The following is a 17,182-nucleotide window of genomic DNA, read 5'->3' as shown; positions in this document are numbered from 1 at the left end:
GCCGTCGTTCTTCAATATCTAAAGCTAACGTTGTTTGTTTATGATAGCTTCAAATCTCTTAATGGTTGTTTTTAAGTCTACTTTATGTACAAATAGGTTAATCGTGACTCTATCTACAGTTTAAAGTGGGATCCAAACCACTATATTCCTCCACTAGGTATCGAACCCGGGATCCTAGATTGCAAGGCGATAATGTTATCACTACGTTATCGGGGATGCCCATTGTGCACGTAGAGAGACCAGTGGATGGAGACTTAACCAACAGTTTGGAGTGGAGGTCGGAACGACTAAATGCCCTTAAGGAAGACTTCACACCGAAGCGACAAGCGCCATGTGTATACCGCGTTTGGTAGAACCTGTCCCGCTTCCCGCGCTAGGGAGCGCTCAACAGTTTCGGTGTCAATGAGAAACGAGGAAAAAATCGTCTGCTGGGCAGCGAGGAGCGAATGAAAGCCAGAAGAGAGGTGTTTACGTAGACGCTGTTGCGACGTTGCGTATTTTAATTGGCTGCCTGGCTTTGACTTTCCCCAGCACGGAAACTGTTGAGCGCTCCCTAGCGAGGGAAGCGGGACAGGTTCTACCAAACGCGGTATAGTCTGTCACTTGAAGACCGAGCAATCGAATACAGGTTCACACACCGCGTCACATCACTGCAGTGGGAAACGTTGTCATTGATTGGTTCGTCCTCAGCCGACATATGTGGCATGTCGCTTCTCACTTCAGTGTGAAATTCTCCTAAGGGAGCATACCGGGGTTTCACACCGAAGCGACAAGAGATAACGGTCCTCTCCAGACAAGAAAAAAGCCTTGATTTCACATGTGCGACTACCAGACACAGGCGACGCGGGGTTTGCACGGGCCAACCTAAGGAGCCAACGAACACAGGGCACTCCAGTCTGTAAAAAAGGAAAAAAGGTATTCATCGCGCATGCGCCACCACAAGACAGAGGCGACACGGTGCTCGATATTGAGAAAACGCGCCAGTCGAGCGACGCGTGCAGCTTGTCGTGTCACTTCGGTACGAAAAGTTGCATTTATATTCGAAGATTCGTATGCAAATAGGCCTCCTCCCCGATGCCATAGTGGTAACGTTGTCGCATTTTAATCGAGGAGTTCCGGGTTCGATACCCGGTGGATCCTTATAATGGTTCGGATCCCACTTTAACTGTAGGTCCAGTTCCATTTAGCCTAACTGTGCATACAGGGAACGTAAAAACAAACTCATTCCGAAGTTGCAAGTGGGTCTTATGGTTTGCCACTTGTCGCTTGTCACCTTGGTCTGAAAGCTCCCTTGCAGGAAACGTAGTCAAGACTCCTCCATTACAATATCAATATATATTTGTGGATCACTATATCGGGAAGAACCAACTAGCGTTATTGCTAAAGTTTATCACATTGTAAGATTGAGTACTCTTTTCTGTGAATGAAATAGACTTAAATACGTTTGTATTTACATTTATGGAAGCTAATGCGTCAACTAAAGAATAAGTAATATAGCACACAAATCCCACGTACAGGAGTTTGAATTCGATGCAAATATAAACCTAATTCCGGTAAGCTCTTTGTGCCTAAAGTGTATTGAAAGATACCAACCACCTCTCTTCCACTCATTGTATCCTGTCAACAACCAGACCAAGGAAGTTTTGGCACTTGGAACCAACAGCAGCATATGTGCTTTGTTTTCTTCCCTTTCGACTGTCTTCACCAACTGTCCTTGATCTTCATTTTTTCCCGGGACTTTTACAGACCTAGCTTTCAATATAAGCGTCTCTATTTTTAGATATCGTGGTAACTTTCATGCGAGCTCGTTTTTTCGCATCGAAATCGAGGAGCGTTGAATATTCACAGGACACCGAAGGAATGTTTTATTTCTATTCATAGGCTTCTACTTGTATAACGGGAGGGTTCGAAAGAACCGAACCGATGCACTTGCAATGTAAAAACAGCGAGGGTCTTGTCGCACACTTCTCAAACATTTTGGGTTAAGCTCTGCCCTGCAATTTTTGTGACGTCGCGAGTCGAAGGGCGGGGCTTGACCAAAAGGTATTATTTCTGCTAAGAGCCCTAAACCAAACCTACCTAACCTAACAACGAAAGCTTTATGTCAGAAGACGATGGGAGAGACTTTTCTCAAGAAATGTGTTTGAGAAGCGTGCGATAAGTAAGACCCAAAAGTTGACTGGACAAATGACCGTCTAGGACCGTCAATTTCCGTTCCCATCCAAGTACCACAAAAATTGACCGTTTTTTAAATCTTAATGACCATTGTATAGTTGGCCTAATTAATTTACTTTAAATGATTCAGTTTTAAAACTTGCTTTATGGTGCACCTGAACCCCACCATTCATCCTTTCGTCAGTGAGTTGTGTTTGAGGGAGATCCTAGGGTGGCCAGAACGTGGTGCTGATCACTTCACCTCCACTCTGGTGGCCGAAATAGAGAATATGCTGAGCACTGTCTCCATGTTCCCAATGTCCCTCTATCGCATTGAAAGGAGAAATTCAAGAAATTTTGTCACAGGGGTTCTTAATTAAAGGCGGGGGGCGTGAATGTAAATTTTGAGCCAAAATAGCCATAAATTGGGTTTATGTAAAAGAATAGGGTGTTGAGGAAATTTGGGGGGGGGTGTTGTGGGGTGTGGATAAATCACTGTCTTGACCTTTTTCATTAAAACCAATGGTGGATATCACTCGTTGTTTAATGTGGACCGATGGCGCAGTGGTAACGTCGTTGCCTTGTAATTTAAGGACCCCGAGTTCGATACCAGATGCAGGCACATAGTGGTTCGAGTCCCACTTGAACTAAAGATCCAGTCCCAATTACCCTTTCTGTGCATAAGGTCGACTCATAAACAAACTCGATTATTAATTAGTTGGAAGTTCATCTATAAATTTAATCGTAACAGAATTAACTTCTGATTATGTTTCGGTGCTTCATATTCCACTGGATTCTCTAGACTTTCCGCTCTAAGGTTTACGCTTCAAGTTAAGATCTCAAAATGAAGTGAACTGCACTTACCTCTTCGATTACTTCGATTACGCAATAATGGAGTTATGTTCTTGTTTCTTCTTCCACAAGTTTACACAACATTCATCGCTTTCTTCGTTTTGAATATGATCTCGAAAACTTGCATCTAAATACTCACGGGCATAATGTTTATTGCGGATTCTCGCATAACACACAATGTTAGGCTTCACATATTCTACATAATATATAACTTCATCAAGCATTCTCCAAAAAAGTAAAGATTGTGTTCAAGTCAACTTTATGTTTAGGGGCTCATGGAGACTAACAGACCAAGTGTCGGTTGGTTTGCATCTTTAACTCTGCCCCGGGTAACTCTGGAGCAAGGCCGCGCATAGCTGCAGAAAAGGGGGGAATCGAGTGGACAGAGCGAAGGAGCACACGCTGCTGCAAGGACTGGTAACTGCAGTCGCTTCCCCTTCCACGTAATCTCATTCCCTCTCACATGTTCATTGGTGGAGTCGCATCGCGTCACTACTTGCGCAGAGGCTTGTTTTCGTTCCCTTGCTCCAGAGATACCCGGAACAGAGTATAGTAAAACAGTGGCACCTCTCCCAGTCAAGCACTGTGCATTGGAGATTCGAACAAACTTGGCTGCACTCCTTAGTGCAAAGTGTTTATCAACATCACTTACTTGATGCCGCGTTCAGTGATTGACAGTTTGACATCATGGATTTCGGGTTAGAATCCCGGTGGATGTTCTTTCTTGAGTGCTCCATCCCTTATCATCTAATCATTATTAATACTTATCGTCGCCATAGCCAACAGGTACAGATAAGTGGCTCTTAATAACAAAACTACACATCTGAGTCCTACGTTATGTTCGCATACCAAGTGTGCCAGGTTCGAATGTCAGTTAGGACTTGGATTTTCCCCCTTTTATACACTTTATGCTTATACACTTTATAACAACACTCAAGTTCTGTCAAACTGTGTTTGAGTTCACTTTTCTGATCAGATAGACCACATTTTAAAGCTGAGTGCGATGTGTCGAAAATCAAACCCCATGATTACAAGTCGATAGAGTTAAACACTGAGCTATAGGGGAAGCTCATTCATTATTCTCGTCATGATCTCGTGAACGTGCTATGTAAAAATGATAATATAAATACATATGTCAACTTTATACTCAGGAACCACAGAGATAACAGTAACAATGGTAACACTTAATTTCGAATCCAAACGCAAAAAATAAAATGCATCAAACTTAAGTTACGAGTGTGTATTTGAAATGCATCAATTGATAGAACTGTGTGTGTAATTGTTAGTTTCATGGTTTGTTCTTTATCCAAACTTCTGACCAAGAGAGAATTCATTATTGAGATGAATCAAGGAAGTCACTGGGATGCTTCTTTAAACTTCAGTCAAAATTTGATGAATTTTCTTGCAGCTATGCGTTTCATCGCATCATCAATTCAAATGGCTGATTTATTAATTTCATTGCATTTTACTGTTATTATTATTATTAATATAACAATTTGTTGCTAAAGGGAAAATTCACACCGAAGCGGTACGTGTCGCTTGGGAACGTCCAATCCGTAACGTTTCGCACCGTAAAGACATGACAGGCCGCACAGCCTGCGTTCGATTGGTGACATCCTCAAGCGACAGGTGTAGCCTGTCGCTTCGATGTGAATTCTCTCAAATATATGAAAAATGCTCACTTACAGAGCAAGTTTGAAATGACTAAACCGTTCAATACGTTATGCAATACGTAACACTATTTGCTGCATTGAAGAAAATATAACATTTATCTAAACATTAGAAAAGAATATTTTAAGAATTCAACATACCATAATTTTAATTGGAAGTAAGTTTATAAAATATTATATGCATTTTAGCGCCTCGAGTATCTTGAATAATTATATTAAGAAATACGGATGCATTTTAGTGCTTATTCAATACCTGATGCATTTGTACACTTGCTTGAGGCTACAGTTTTTACGCATTTTTCCTGCGTTATATATTTTTTCATCCCTTTGGCAATCATCAGAATTATCGCAATTAACTTGCATACTACTCGACTACACAAAAAATATAAGAATATAAATATACTACACTTTACCGCACTTAATATTATGCATCTTACCATATCTGAAATATCCAAGATGATGATACACTTTCCATTGCATTATTATCAATCACAGATCCTTTTTATACACCATTGCATCTTAACATTTGATAATAAACAAACAAAAAATCATATCACGGGTTCACATGGAGATTTTTCTAAGTGGCAAAGATTAATTAAATGATTTCACTTCGATATGAATACGAGAAAACTAACTTTACTTTATCTTCTTAATATGAAGACACTTTAAGTTGACAAACCACTAAAGCTTTTATAACAATGAAAATCTTATCCTATTCATATTTCTTATTTTTATTTTTTACTGATACATCAGTAACATGTATTACAACAAATGAATACTCTATACAAAATGTATATACAGTAACAACCGTTTCTTTCGACTATACAAGAACAGTCACTGCAAGTGCTGTTGTTGTTATTACTGTATGACGAGCTTTATCACGTACAACCTTGCTGTACTCAGCACAGTTACAGGCACAATAAGAAATATCACTAGTCCGGCATGCTGCTCTAGAAAACAATGATATTTATATACAAATCCTGGCCATATTTTTTTATATTTTGAAAGTTAATATTGTCACTTAAAAAACTGTCACAATGTCATCCAGTAAAAGCTTATAACAATTTTTGCTGTGTGTTCCTAAAATGTCTGCAATTTGACATTGCTGCAAAGGCCTTACATGTGGTCATACAGCTGCTCAAAAGCGTAAATATAGCTTGAAGTGCAATTATAAATTCTTAAGTACTTTAATCTCTATTGCTTATCAAGTTGGTGATACAGTGTTAACACATGAAAAGCTGGTGAATCGCATTTCTGAGCAGGGTATACAAGTCTGTCTGGGAAGGAAACGTAAGATATTTGGTACATTCACAAGTAAAGCAGAGTTGTAACTTGCCACAAGAAATGGATTTTCCTTGATATCCCATTCTGAGCATGTGAATTTTTAGTCAACATTGAAACTTACCGACGTTAACACATGCTGTGTTCATTAATTGTACAATCAAAAGCCTACGTACGATAATTTGAGAAGTGATAATTTCAGTTTGTGTACACAAATATTGTTGTACCTACATTTGAGTCTGAATTTTAAGTCCACTTTTTTTGGACAGAAAGGCTGATCGAGACTGAACCTACAGTTTAAAATGGTATATACGTTTACTTTTGACTGTACTACATAATTGTACATATTCAGACGTTTGAGAATAAATGTATCAAATGGAGAAGTATGAAACTGAAATTGGTTCGACAAAATTTAAAAGTTTATGTCATTGTCTTCTTTTTATTATTTTATTTATTATTTTTTTAATAATTGTCATCTATATTATGTTGTAAGAATACATTGATCTTCAGTGTTTTCTGGTGTTCGCAAAGAACATTTAAAAAAAGAAAGAATGAGGAGACAAAAGTCACAAAGTGCTTCTTTAAGGTATTTTTACTGGCATTTACTGATAAATACACAGACACACACAGAGAATTTTACTGTGAGGTATTCTGGGTTCGGCTTAAAATGCTCTGAAAAATACTATTCCATTTGATCAATTACTGAAACCATTGGAACAAGAAAAAGTGACAGTACCCTATATACGTTCCAGACTTGGTTAAGACATTCGAAAACAAGGGAGTTTCAATGCAGTATTTGGTCAGATTTAAGAAACTACCACATTATATGATTGTTACAGATCCAATATATAGCTGCTAGATTTCAGGCAAGTTTGCTTTTTTGTTTTCAACCTCGATATCTGTGACGACGATTGCTTTGCTCTCGACAAAAACTTTGATCCGAAAACGATGCTTTATGAAAATAGTTTTGCTTCAATGTGATTCACAATTATTGTTCAATTCTCCATTACAATGTGTCATTTATAATGCATAAATTACCACTACAAAATAGCATTCTCTTTTGCCAAAACTGCAATTGGAAGAACGGCGACTCATAAAAAAATTGTTAACAATGAATACCTCGTTGACAATTTATATCAGGAATTACCTAATTTGCTAAGCAAATTTACAAATATGCATTTTATGTCGTGTATATGATTATAGATCCTATTTATATGATATGCTTATTTAAAATATGTAAATATGTTCTACTGTATGCTAGTCTCCTTAGCTTTGATTTTTCTGCATGAATAAATAGTACCATTTTTATATCTGACATTGTGTTTTCGCACAACTCGATTAACTTTAAGTATCGTACACGTCTAAATGTGTATTATATATTTATATCTACACTACTAATGCCAGTAGTATATATGTAATCCCAGAATTTCGACAGTTTCTTCATTTCTGCAGGCACGACATCGACAATTAAACATTGACTTCAAGATATTTATGCAAAAAGGTGACTTTCCAATGGCCTGTACTGTACTGCACTGTGCTTAATATTATAGTACTTACGTTCTTGTCCGGCACGATACAGATCGAGGAATATAATTGTGTAGACGCACGTGTGACAACATTGAGTTGGTTAAGCACAGCACAAGATAGCATCATACATCACTCACTTGATTACACTGTACTTAGAGTCGTGGGTTCGAAGCATCCTGACGAAGGAACCCACCACGAATATGGTTCTTCGGTACTTTTTGAAGATTCCCGAATACAGAGCCTCCCTCAGCTCTTTCCTGTTGTTGGTGACGGGCTGGTGTCCAATCGAATACGATGTGCACATGTTGAGAGGAGTTAGTTGATGGGGGGCCTCATGATCTCCTTGCAGAATTCGCTGGGCGATGGGACTTCAAGGAGCGGGCTGGGGCTTCTTGATTTGAACTGGTCGCCCCTTTCCAACCTTCCCTCGCCGTCAACGTGGCTGAAGGTGATCACCGGTCGCGGGGAGTGATCTTTCAGGGACAGTTCTTCCAGCTTCGTCGCTAGCTTCGGTGGGACGCCGTTCTTCCTGGTGACCTGGACAGAAGGTGGCTTACTGGTGGCGTCCTGCTTCTCGCGACATCTTTCCATGAGAGTGCGACAGTTGTCGCACGTCCCGCAGCGCTTCTCCGAAGTCTGTGCACACGGGAGGGTGTCGGGGTCAAGGTCACCGTTCTCGCAGCCGGTGCAGGAAGTAATGTCCACCGTGCGGGCGTCGGAACCTTCGGGGTCGGCTTTCGCGGCCAGGTGCCTCGAGATCACTCCGTTCAGCGTGTTGGTGTGCTTCTGGAAGATGTAGTCGTAGGTATCCTGGAGGTATTGAGCGTCAGAGGTCGGTTGGCTGGGGGTGCCGGATTTAACACTTCTAGGGATTATTGTGCACGCGTCTGCTTGAAGCCTTGCAGCGTCTTCGCTCAATCCTTGAGGGGCTTCGCTCGCAAAACGCGGAAGACTCATCGTGCTCATCACGAGCGGTTGTCGTGGCTGTGTCGGACGGTGCAGCGATTGCCTCTTGACGGACAGGCAGCGCGCGGAGTTGTGAGTCCTCGCTGCTCCAATTCCTTCGTTCTTATCCCGCGCGATGACGTAACGGAATCGATCGCCGGTGACGGTGCGCGGCCGAGAAGAGGCGCTCTTCCTGCTTCTGCTTTGCAACCGAATGGAACTGCCGACGACTGCGAACCCTACCAGCTCCAGCGACTGGTTGGGGCGAGGAGGACGCGATAGCAGAGTTCCCTCGCTCATGGCCCGCCCATTGACGTCATTGCTTCACGTGATTGTTCGCTTTCTTGGCTAGAGGTAGCTGGTGGCTGACATGGTCTCTCCAAGCACACGCTGGTACTGGAACAGCCCTAAGAAAGATAATATGCCAACTGGCACGATTGAAACGTGGCATGCGCTGTGTCTGCGTACTTCGCGTGCCGACAACGTGCGTGCCTTCGTAAGAAGGCGCCCCAAAAAAATGAACAGCTGCTCAAGATGCAATATTCGTCGAAAGCTTTTTATTAAAATATCTATTTCCTTAAAATTTTATGACATAAGAGATTATGAAATCCGGGAACTAAGAACTCAATTCCCTATCAGATCATTTACGTTTGTTGTTTTATCTACTCCCCGGAAGCTTTGCGGAAACAGCTATCTTTTCCTTGCCATTTTGACGTATTGCTGACATTAATCAGTTTTGTTGCTGAAACTAATAAAGTAAAAATCACATTTGGATAAAGATCTTGTTACTAATTTTCATCACCCAGTCTCCTTTATTTCTAAAGTGTTACTGTAAGATATGACGAGGAGAATGGAACGTGTAGAAAAATATTTGTATTCTATCTTCTGATATCAATGTGCTTTTCAGTGTAATATTTCATTTGCGCTTCTAATCTTGAGATAAATTTATTATTTACGTCTCTTTATTACAGGAGATAAAATTATCATAGCCCTATACATTCACAAGTACACGCATACACACACATACATACATTGGCACGCACACTCATTCACACACACATGCGGTTACACACGTAGTCACCTGCAAGGCGTTGTGTGTGTTGCCTAACTCTACGGCGATAATTGGATTTTAATAGCAAATTTTCAGTGGCAACTTCTACCACCGTCGTTGACTTGACAATAACTTGAATTCTATCTTATGATATAATTTTTATGAAGTTTTACGATTATAAGATTTGGCACTTGTAATTGTGTACAGATCAAAGTGCTAATATTTTCTCTTTTCAGGTGAGTACAACAATATCTTCACTATGTTGGGAGGTGTGCAGTTGGTAAGTACTTGACTTATTTTGGTACAAATTGAAATGCAGGGTGAGTCAAAAGTCAGGAACCATTCTGTTCTGTTATTCACTTCAGCTTATATTGTCTATATGATATGCTGAATATGTTGACCCTTTTCAGAAAGCCACATGTTCAGACGACGCTCCCAGTTCTTCAGGACACTGAGGATTGTGGCAGGCGTTATTTGCGCGACACATTCCGTTATCCTACCCTTGCAGATGGCGTATGTCGCGAATCTTGGTGGAATAAACCATTGCCTTCAGGGGACCTCACGGGTCACTCAACGACACCTCGCCGATCTATCCATTTCCCTAGATAGAAACGGGTCATCCAGTCACACATTAGTCTTTTGAGTCACCCCGTACAATGATTTTTTTGTAATTTCGGAACATTGTCTTCTTCAATTGAATAGTATTTAACCTGAAGACGCGAAAGGGTAAAAAATTTGTAAACGACATTTTAACCTCTGCTATGCTGTACTGTACGATAATGATACATTACCTTGGGGTGTATATTGTATTGTAGCAGTGATATTTCTTGGTAATTTGAGAGTACTTATTATTCTTCAACACAGCATACGGCATGGAATTCTTTGAATTCCCAGAATAAATCGCGATCCTTGCCTGAACAATTCTTTGTACAGCAGACTCACCAGGAGTGTCGATAATCCGATGATTCATATAATCCGAGGCATAAGATGAGAGTTTTCTTCTTGTAAGTGCTCAGATAAGCGGGTTTGTGACAGGCCCGTAGCCAGGAATTCTTTGTAGGGGGGGGGACGAAGTCAATCCTAGAGGGGGCACATTTTTCATATATTGTGTCGCATTGGCAGTTATAGCAGGGTACACACAGGCACTTGCCCCCTCCCCCAAAAGAGATAAGTAACAGAAAAGGGATGATATTTTGAACAAACAACGAATTAAAAAAAAAATCTTCGAGCAACATCAAATAGCAATATTTCGATAATGACCTTTCCGGATTGCCAAAGAATATAAAGTTTAACATAAATAGGCTAATAGGGACTGTATCTACTTGATATTTACAGGTCGATAATGTTGATAGACGATTAATATGTACCAACAGCTTTGAGCCTCTCTGTAGTACTGATTAAGGGAGCCCTTGATAAATCATGCTTCATAATGATTCCCTCTAGTTTCCAGTATATGCAATATTTTTACGCAGAAAAAAATCTAACAAGAATCCAACACCCCATTGTGTTGTGTTATGCAAGAAAAATCGAATTAATTAAATAATAATGGTTACACATTATCTACACTTTGATGAATTGTGTAAAAATTTGTAATACATTTTGTTGTACATGCTAAAACATTAAAACATGGGTCCCTTAGTCCACCACGGACTCTATTTCCTTCAAAGGGGAGACTTGAATCACTACAGACAATGTTTGCCTACTGGTTACGTTAATCATTTTGCAAAATATTGTGTGAATTGTATTATATTATAGTTGAAATACATTTGTTTGACACCTGACAAGCAGAAGGAATCCCTTGATTGACTAATGACTTCTTGGACTACAGTGTCATCATTAATATTTCATATTAAGTTTCATAGAAAGAAATTGTTTTAATATGGCGCAAATAATTTTACGGGGCACCATGGCATTCTCTTTAACACTTTTTCTTTCATATAGATCGTTTGGCTCCCAGGGCCGACTCCCGCTCTGAACTTGGAGTATAAGAATAGCAGAGATTGCAAGCGAAGCGAGCAAGAACATTTTACAAAATGTATTTTTATTTGTATAAAATTTGAAATCGGGGGGGGGGAATTGCCCCTCTGTGCCCTTTGCAAGTGCCCTTGGCCGTCTGGAAGAAAAATGCAAGAAACACGTAAAAACTAATTCCATCATGCGTATCCAATTGTCCTGCTATTCTTAGATTCTCCTAGTCTTGTTTTTTTACTTTAATGTTTGCTTCCCCTAGAATGGACTTCCGTCCAAGGTCGGGGGGGGGGGGACGATGCCCTTAGCCCCCTTGTGGTTGCGGTACTGTTTATGAGTGTATCTTCATCAATTTCACATCATCACTCATTGTTGCAATTAGCTAGAAGTGGCAGAAAAGCAACGCTAAATAAGAGAAATCAAATATCCATTCCCTCTCTTTACCACATGAATCACTTACAAAAAGGTAGACTTGGAAAACAAAAATTTAAGCAGTTACAAGTTCAAAGCAACACATCCAAGAAAAACATCCGAACACATTAGGCATCTTTAATACGAGACTACTCAAAATGTCACAATTGTTCTAGATACTGAAAATTGCGAAATCATTTCCCGAAGTCTGAATCTGGAAAGGATTTTTTCCCCCCAATCCTGATACGACATTATACGGAATCCCATACACCCTAATAAATCACAAAATCAATAAGTGTCTTTGTTATGTTGCTAGAGTAACACATGATATAATTGTAAAGATTAGTGAGAATTCCAGGTAGGAATGTGTTCTGTATTTTTCAGAGGGGGGGCAAAGCAGGCGCTCAGGGGGGCAGTTGCCCCCCCTCTAGCTACAGGCTTGGTTTGTGAATGGAAAAGATGCAACGTCCTGAAACAGAAGGGATTTGCCATTTTTTAAAAAAACTAGTTCAATATTGTTTAAATATATTTCCCTAACATCATTGTTACTATTGTACTGAGCAATATTTGTGCAATATTCATATAATACTGTATATACCATTTTCGATGTACTGTAGTTTTTTTCTTCTTTCTTTCCCTCTTCCGATTTTCCCTGTGTTGTTCCGTGTAGTCCGAGTTTTTTTGTAATTGGAGGTAGTTTCTGATTTATCGGGTCTCTAATGTAATGATAATTTCTATAATCGCCAACAGCGGAAAATAAAGAAGTGCTTTCCGAAACCGGCAAATACCATGTTAAACCAGGGCGTAATTAGATGCAAGGCGTCTATTCATAGCGAATTCCTTGAATTCCGAGAGTTTGTATGAAGCGTGACTTTTGTTCTCAAACACACAGACTAATTCTAAACAGCTATAACGCAACATTTACAAACAACATGCTATTTTTGTTCATCATAACTAGACTGTTGTTTTCCTGCGCAATCAGGGGTCAATACTATACCCAAAACCAAACTTGTCCTTGAGACACAATTCCACCTAACAAACAAAACTGGGGATGTTATCGAGACGGCCTTTTAAAAATCTAGACGGGAATTTTGACGAGACACTGGTCAGTATCGGATACTTTTTTGGTAACTATAATATATTCAAAATTGCTTTAATTGCTACTTATTGGGAGTGGGATAGCTAAACGTAGAAAGAAAGGGTGAGATAAGTAATCGTAGAAAAGGTGAGAAAAAGAATTAGCGAAGAAGTAAACCTCTAGAGAGAGAGAGTGAGAGAGAAAATAAATAATAAAGAGAAAATGGGATAAGTAAACGTACAAAGAGGGTGAATGAAAATAAATAGGGGCAGAGCGAGTGGGATAAGTAAATGTATAAAGAGGGAGAAGAAAAATAGAGATAGTGGGATAAGTAAACGTGGGAAAAGGGAGAAGAAAGAGAGAGAGAGAGAGGGGGGATAAATGATAGTAGAAAAGAGAAAGAAATAGGGCGAAACAGTGAGTGCGGTAGGTAAACGTAGAAATAGAACGAGCGAGGGCAAGAGAGAGTGATAGGTAAACATGGAGAGAGAGAGAGCAAGTGGGATAGATAAACGTAGAAGAATACACTTAGTGCGACTTCATCAAGCATACCAAGCGAAAATTTACCTAATTTCTTAAAGATAGGGTTAGTACATGTGTTGAATATTGCAATTGAACAATTAATGCAGTAGTAGCAACTGTGAACCTGTCCAGCATGGTTGCATTCAGTCAGGATAAAGTTAGTTTTTTTTCGAAGGTTCTTAGAATCCAAACGAGACGCCAAACAGTAAAACGTTATCAAGGAAAGTTGTTTGCCTTAGCGACTCCTATACGCTGTGAAAGTTTGTGTTTTGACGCGCTGACTATGTTGCTTATACTGTAACAATGCCTAGAGCGAGTACAACTCGAGATCAGAGCGCCCATCTCCGTGGCAGAGTGGTTAGCACAGCGCGTTATGAGGCAAGGGGTCCGGGATCGAATCACGGCCTGGGTATGGGTGTTCATCAATTTCATTGTCATCACTCATAATCATCGTCGTGATTAGCCAAAAGTGACAGAAATGCGACGCAAAATAACAAGAATCAAATGAGAGCTAGACAGACCTCATAGCTAGAGATGATATCAGGACGATATTTGGGAATCTCGAGATTTCTCGGTCTTCTCTCGAATTGAAAATGCCTGTCTCGTGCTCGTGTCAGTCTATGAAGATGTAAAAATAATCTACGCAGCACATTCAACGGAGCACCGCTCAGATTTTCACATAAAGTGGACCGTAAACAAACTCCATATGGACATTTTTGCTCTACCATATCTGTTAAGAAGGCCAAATGAGGTGAACGAGTCCGCGGTAAAGAACAACAGTTAGCAACACACATAAAGCATAATAACAAATTGCCTGTGAATGTCCTACTGGGTGAGATACAGCTTATAAAAGAACGATCGACAAATATTTACTCTCCCTTGGAATCTATAGAATCTGGGCGCTGATAAACACCTGAGCACGTCATCTGGTTTGAAGTGCTTGAACATACACATACAGTTACCACCTGGAGATTTTTTAAAATTTCTTTTTGGTCACTCTTAAGATGTTTCGTGTGGAAAAAGAAGAAGACGAGACATACTGGTATGGGGATTATGTACTTCTTAGGATCTGTGATCGTGTATCGAGAAGATAAGGGGGAACATGACAGTCATAATTTCAAGCAGTTATACAATAACTTCCCATCCCAGTCACCTCAGTTGAATTCTCGATTCACTATATTTGAGCCTTCCCAATATCGTAGCAGATAACGGTATTGCTTTGTAATCAAGAAGTCCCGGGTTGGATTTGTACAGAAGGCTCAGTTCTGTTTAATCTAAAACTATATTTGAAGTAAATTTTGTCCAACATTTGTCGATCTCATCACGAAGGTCTTGGGTTCGGGACCCTATGTAGATATGGGTAGAAAGGTCTACCAGTGGCAAAAATGGCAGTATGTGAATTGAAGACTTGCCACACCCTGACAGTCCTTCGACGAACAAAAATGAGTAAAGTATCAAAAAATTTCGACAGGTCATAAATGAAGATCGTCCAAAGACCATTGAGCAAGTTTCTGAAGAAACAAACTAGTCATGAAGTACCTGACAGAGCATTTTAACAGAAGTGAAGATTGGTTCCTTCATCATGACAATGCTCCTGCGCACACGGATCTATCTGTCCGGCAGTTCTTGGCGAAGAACAACATGCTGGTGGTGTCCGACCCACTCTACTCACGCGATCTAGCTCCTTGCGACTTTTTTTTATTTCTATGCACGATGAAATCTTTGAAAGATAAGCCGTTTGGTGTCGTGGATGAGGTACAAGAATTACTCTAACGGCTTTGAACAGTATTCATCAGTGCAAAGAAAATTATTTGGATAAGTGCATTGGCTCACAGTGCAACGGCGGGGTGTATGGGGAACCCAAATGTCAACCCCATTACCACGTACAGTAGTACACCCCGATAACTGACTTCTTGCAGACCAAAGAGGCTCTTTGCACCCGGACCCATGAGGGATTGTGTTGTCCTGTGTTTGTCCTTGTGCATGCTGAGTACTCTTTTACAGACAGCCTCAGCTTTTTAACCCAGGGAAGGAGATTTTTCTCCTCAGAGGCAGTATAGTTTTAGCTCCTGTTAAGTAATGAATGAATTAGTTGTAAAAGTTGAGTAGGGAAATTTTTAACAAAGAGATTTTATTTTCTTGTTTGGGGCCTGTCCTCAATTTAGTTTTAGTCTTGGGGCTTATCCCCGTATTTTGCGACGGCCAAAAATAGCCTATGAACTGATGTGCAGATAATATCCAAATCAATGGATACAACGGGTCGCCTGAACAACCGGGAAAGGGATTAAGCGCGAAAGTGAAATTTTCGCGCTTAATCTTTTCGCTCTTATTCCGTTCACGCTTTGTCAGTTTCGCGATTATTCCGGTGTTGAATTTTCGATTCGCGATTATTCCGTTTCGCGGTTGTTCCTTTCGCGCTTATTCCGGTGTTCAATTTTGATTTCGCGATTAATCCGTTTCCCGGTTGTTCCTTTCGCTGTTATTCCATTTCGCGCTTAAACCTTTCGTGCTTATTTCTTCGCGTTTAATCCGTTTCGCGGTTAAACTTTTCGCGATTATTCCTTCGCGCTTGTTCCGTTTCGCTTTTATTCCTTTCGCGTTTAATCCTGTCTTACGTTTCGGGCCCCGATACAACTGCCTAAAAAAATCCGGTAATTTTTGGGAGTCTCCTCGTAGGAAGCTCAGGTCAGAAATCGAACCCGGAAACTTCAGTGGTGAGTCAGGACGCAACGCTCTCAGCCGGATGTTGTTCACGAATCACGATCTTATCCTGAAAATTCGAGCAGCTTCCACAAAACCAAACGCAACCTTTCACTTTCCACCCACCAGGCTTTCGAGTATCGGTGTCGCGTAACGGGAAGTTCCACCACACGTCCGTGACCCTATGGATGCATCGGCTCCGTGCTCGTGACGCAAAAGCATTGAATCAAGGCACAGTGCGTGCGTCAGTTTTGTTCCGAATGACTCGTCCCTTCGACGCTCAAGTTTAGCGGGTACGTGGACGTTGAAGCACGTGTAATTATTTTTAGCTCTGCTAATCTGGTGGGGAGATACTCGCTGACAAGCTTTACATGTTGAACATCACTTTGTAACCACGTTGGATTGCACAGGATTGTGGCGGAGTGGTTAGCACAATGCTCTACGACGCCAGGGGTTTCTGGTTCGAATCCCGGAATGGGTGTTCTTTATGAATAGTTGATTTGTTTTATTTTACTTCGCTTTTTGTGCCACCTTTGGCTCATTTGCGAAGATGGGGATGAGTGATGATATGAAGAAATTGATGAATGGACACTTATATCCATGCTGGGCCGGGATTCGAATCCGGGACCTCTCTTTTTGTGAATGCTCCTTCATCAATTTCTTCATCATCACGGTTACTGAGAGTTGAAGATAGGCGACGTAAAGTAACGAAATTAGTCAATCAATTTCACAGGAATGCTTGATTGGGAGTAGGCACGTATCTACAAAGAAATATAATTTGTGAAGGGTCCATTCTCACAGTTTCACATGTAATAATAATAATAATAATAAATTATATTATTAGGTAGAGTGAAAATTGAAGAAAAACGGGAATTAAATAATAGTGCAGTTTATTATTAACAATAATATGTGTAATAACATTATTATTATTACATGTAAAAGTAAAAAGACGGTGTAAAATTTGTAAAAGTATAATAACGTACATTCATTATGTACCATTCTGTATCAGACGGCTAAAATATT

At 40.3% G+C, this 17,182-nt stretch overlaps 1 protein-coding gene across 2 annotated transcripts in view; it reads left to right on the top strand.

Moving 5' to 3' along the window:
• Nucleotides 1-17,182, top strand: part of LOC145998466 (sperm-associated antigen 6-like) — a 242,279-nt gene that overhangs the window by 89,578 nt on the left and 135,519 nt on the right. The window contains exon 9 of one of the 2 annotated variants that reach the window (XM_083134878.1): nt 9,717-9,760. The exons of the other annotated variant lie outside the window; for it this stretch is intronic. Coding sequence (XP_082991004.1) covers nt 9,717-9,760 — 44 coding nt within the window. The remainder of the gene's footprint in view (nt 1-9,716; nt 9,761-17,182) is intronic. 2 annotated transcript variants of the gene reach the window in all.

The sequence above is a fragment of the Lepisma saccharinum genome, chromosome 14 (assembly GCF_977018435.1).
Source record: "Lepisma saccharinum chromosome 14, izLepSacc3.1, whole genome shotgun sequence".
Classification (NCBI taxonomy): Eukaryota; Metazoa; Arthropoda; class Insecta; order Zygentoma; family Lepismatidae; genus Lepisma; species Lepisma saccharinum.
The sequence above is the reverse complement of the archived record's forward strand: the minus strand, read 5'-3'. Positions and strand labels throughout refer to the sequence as shown.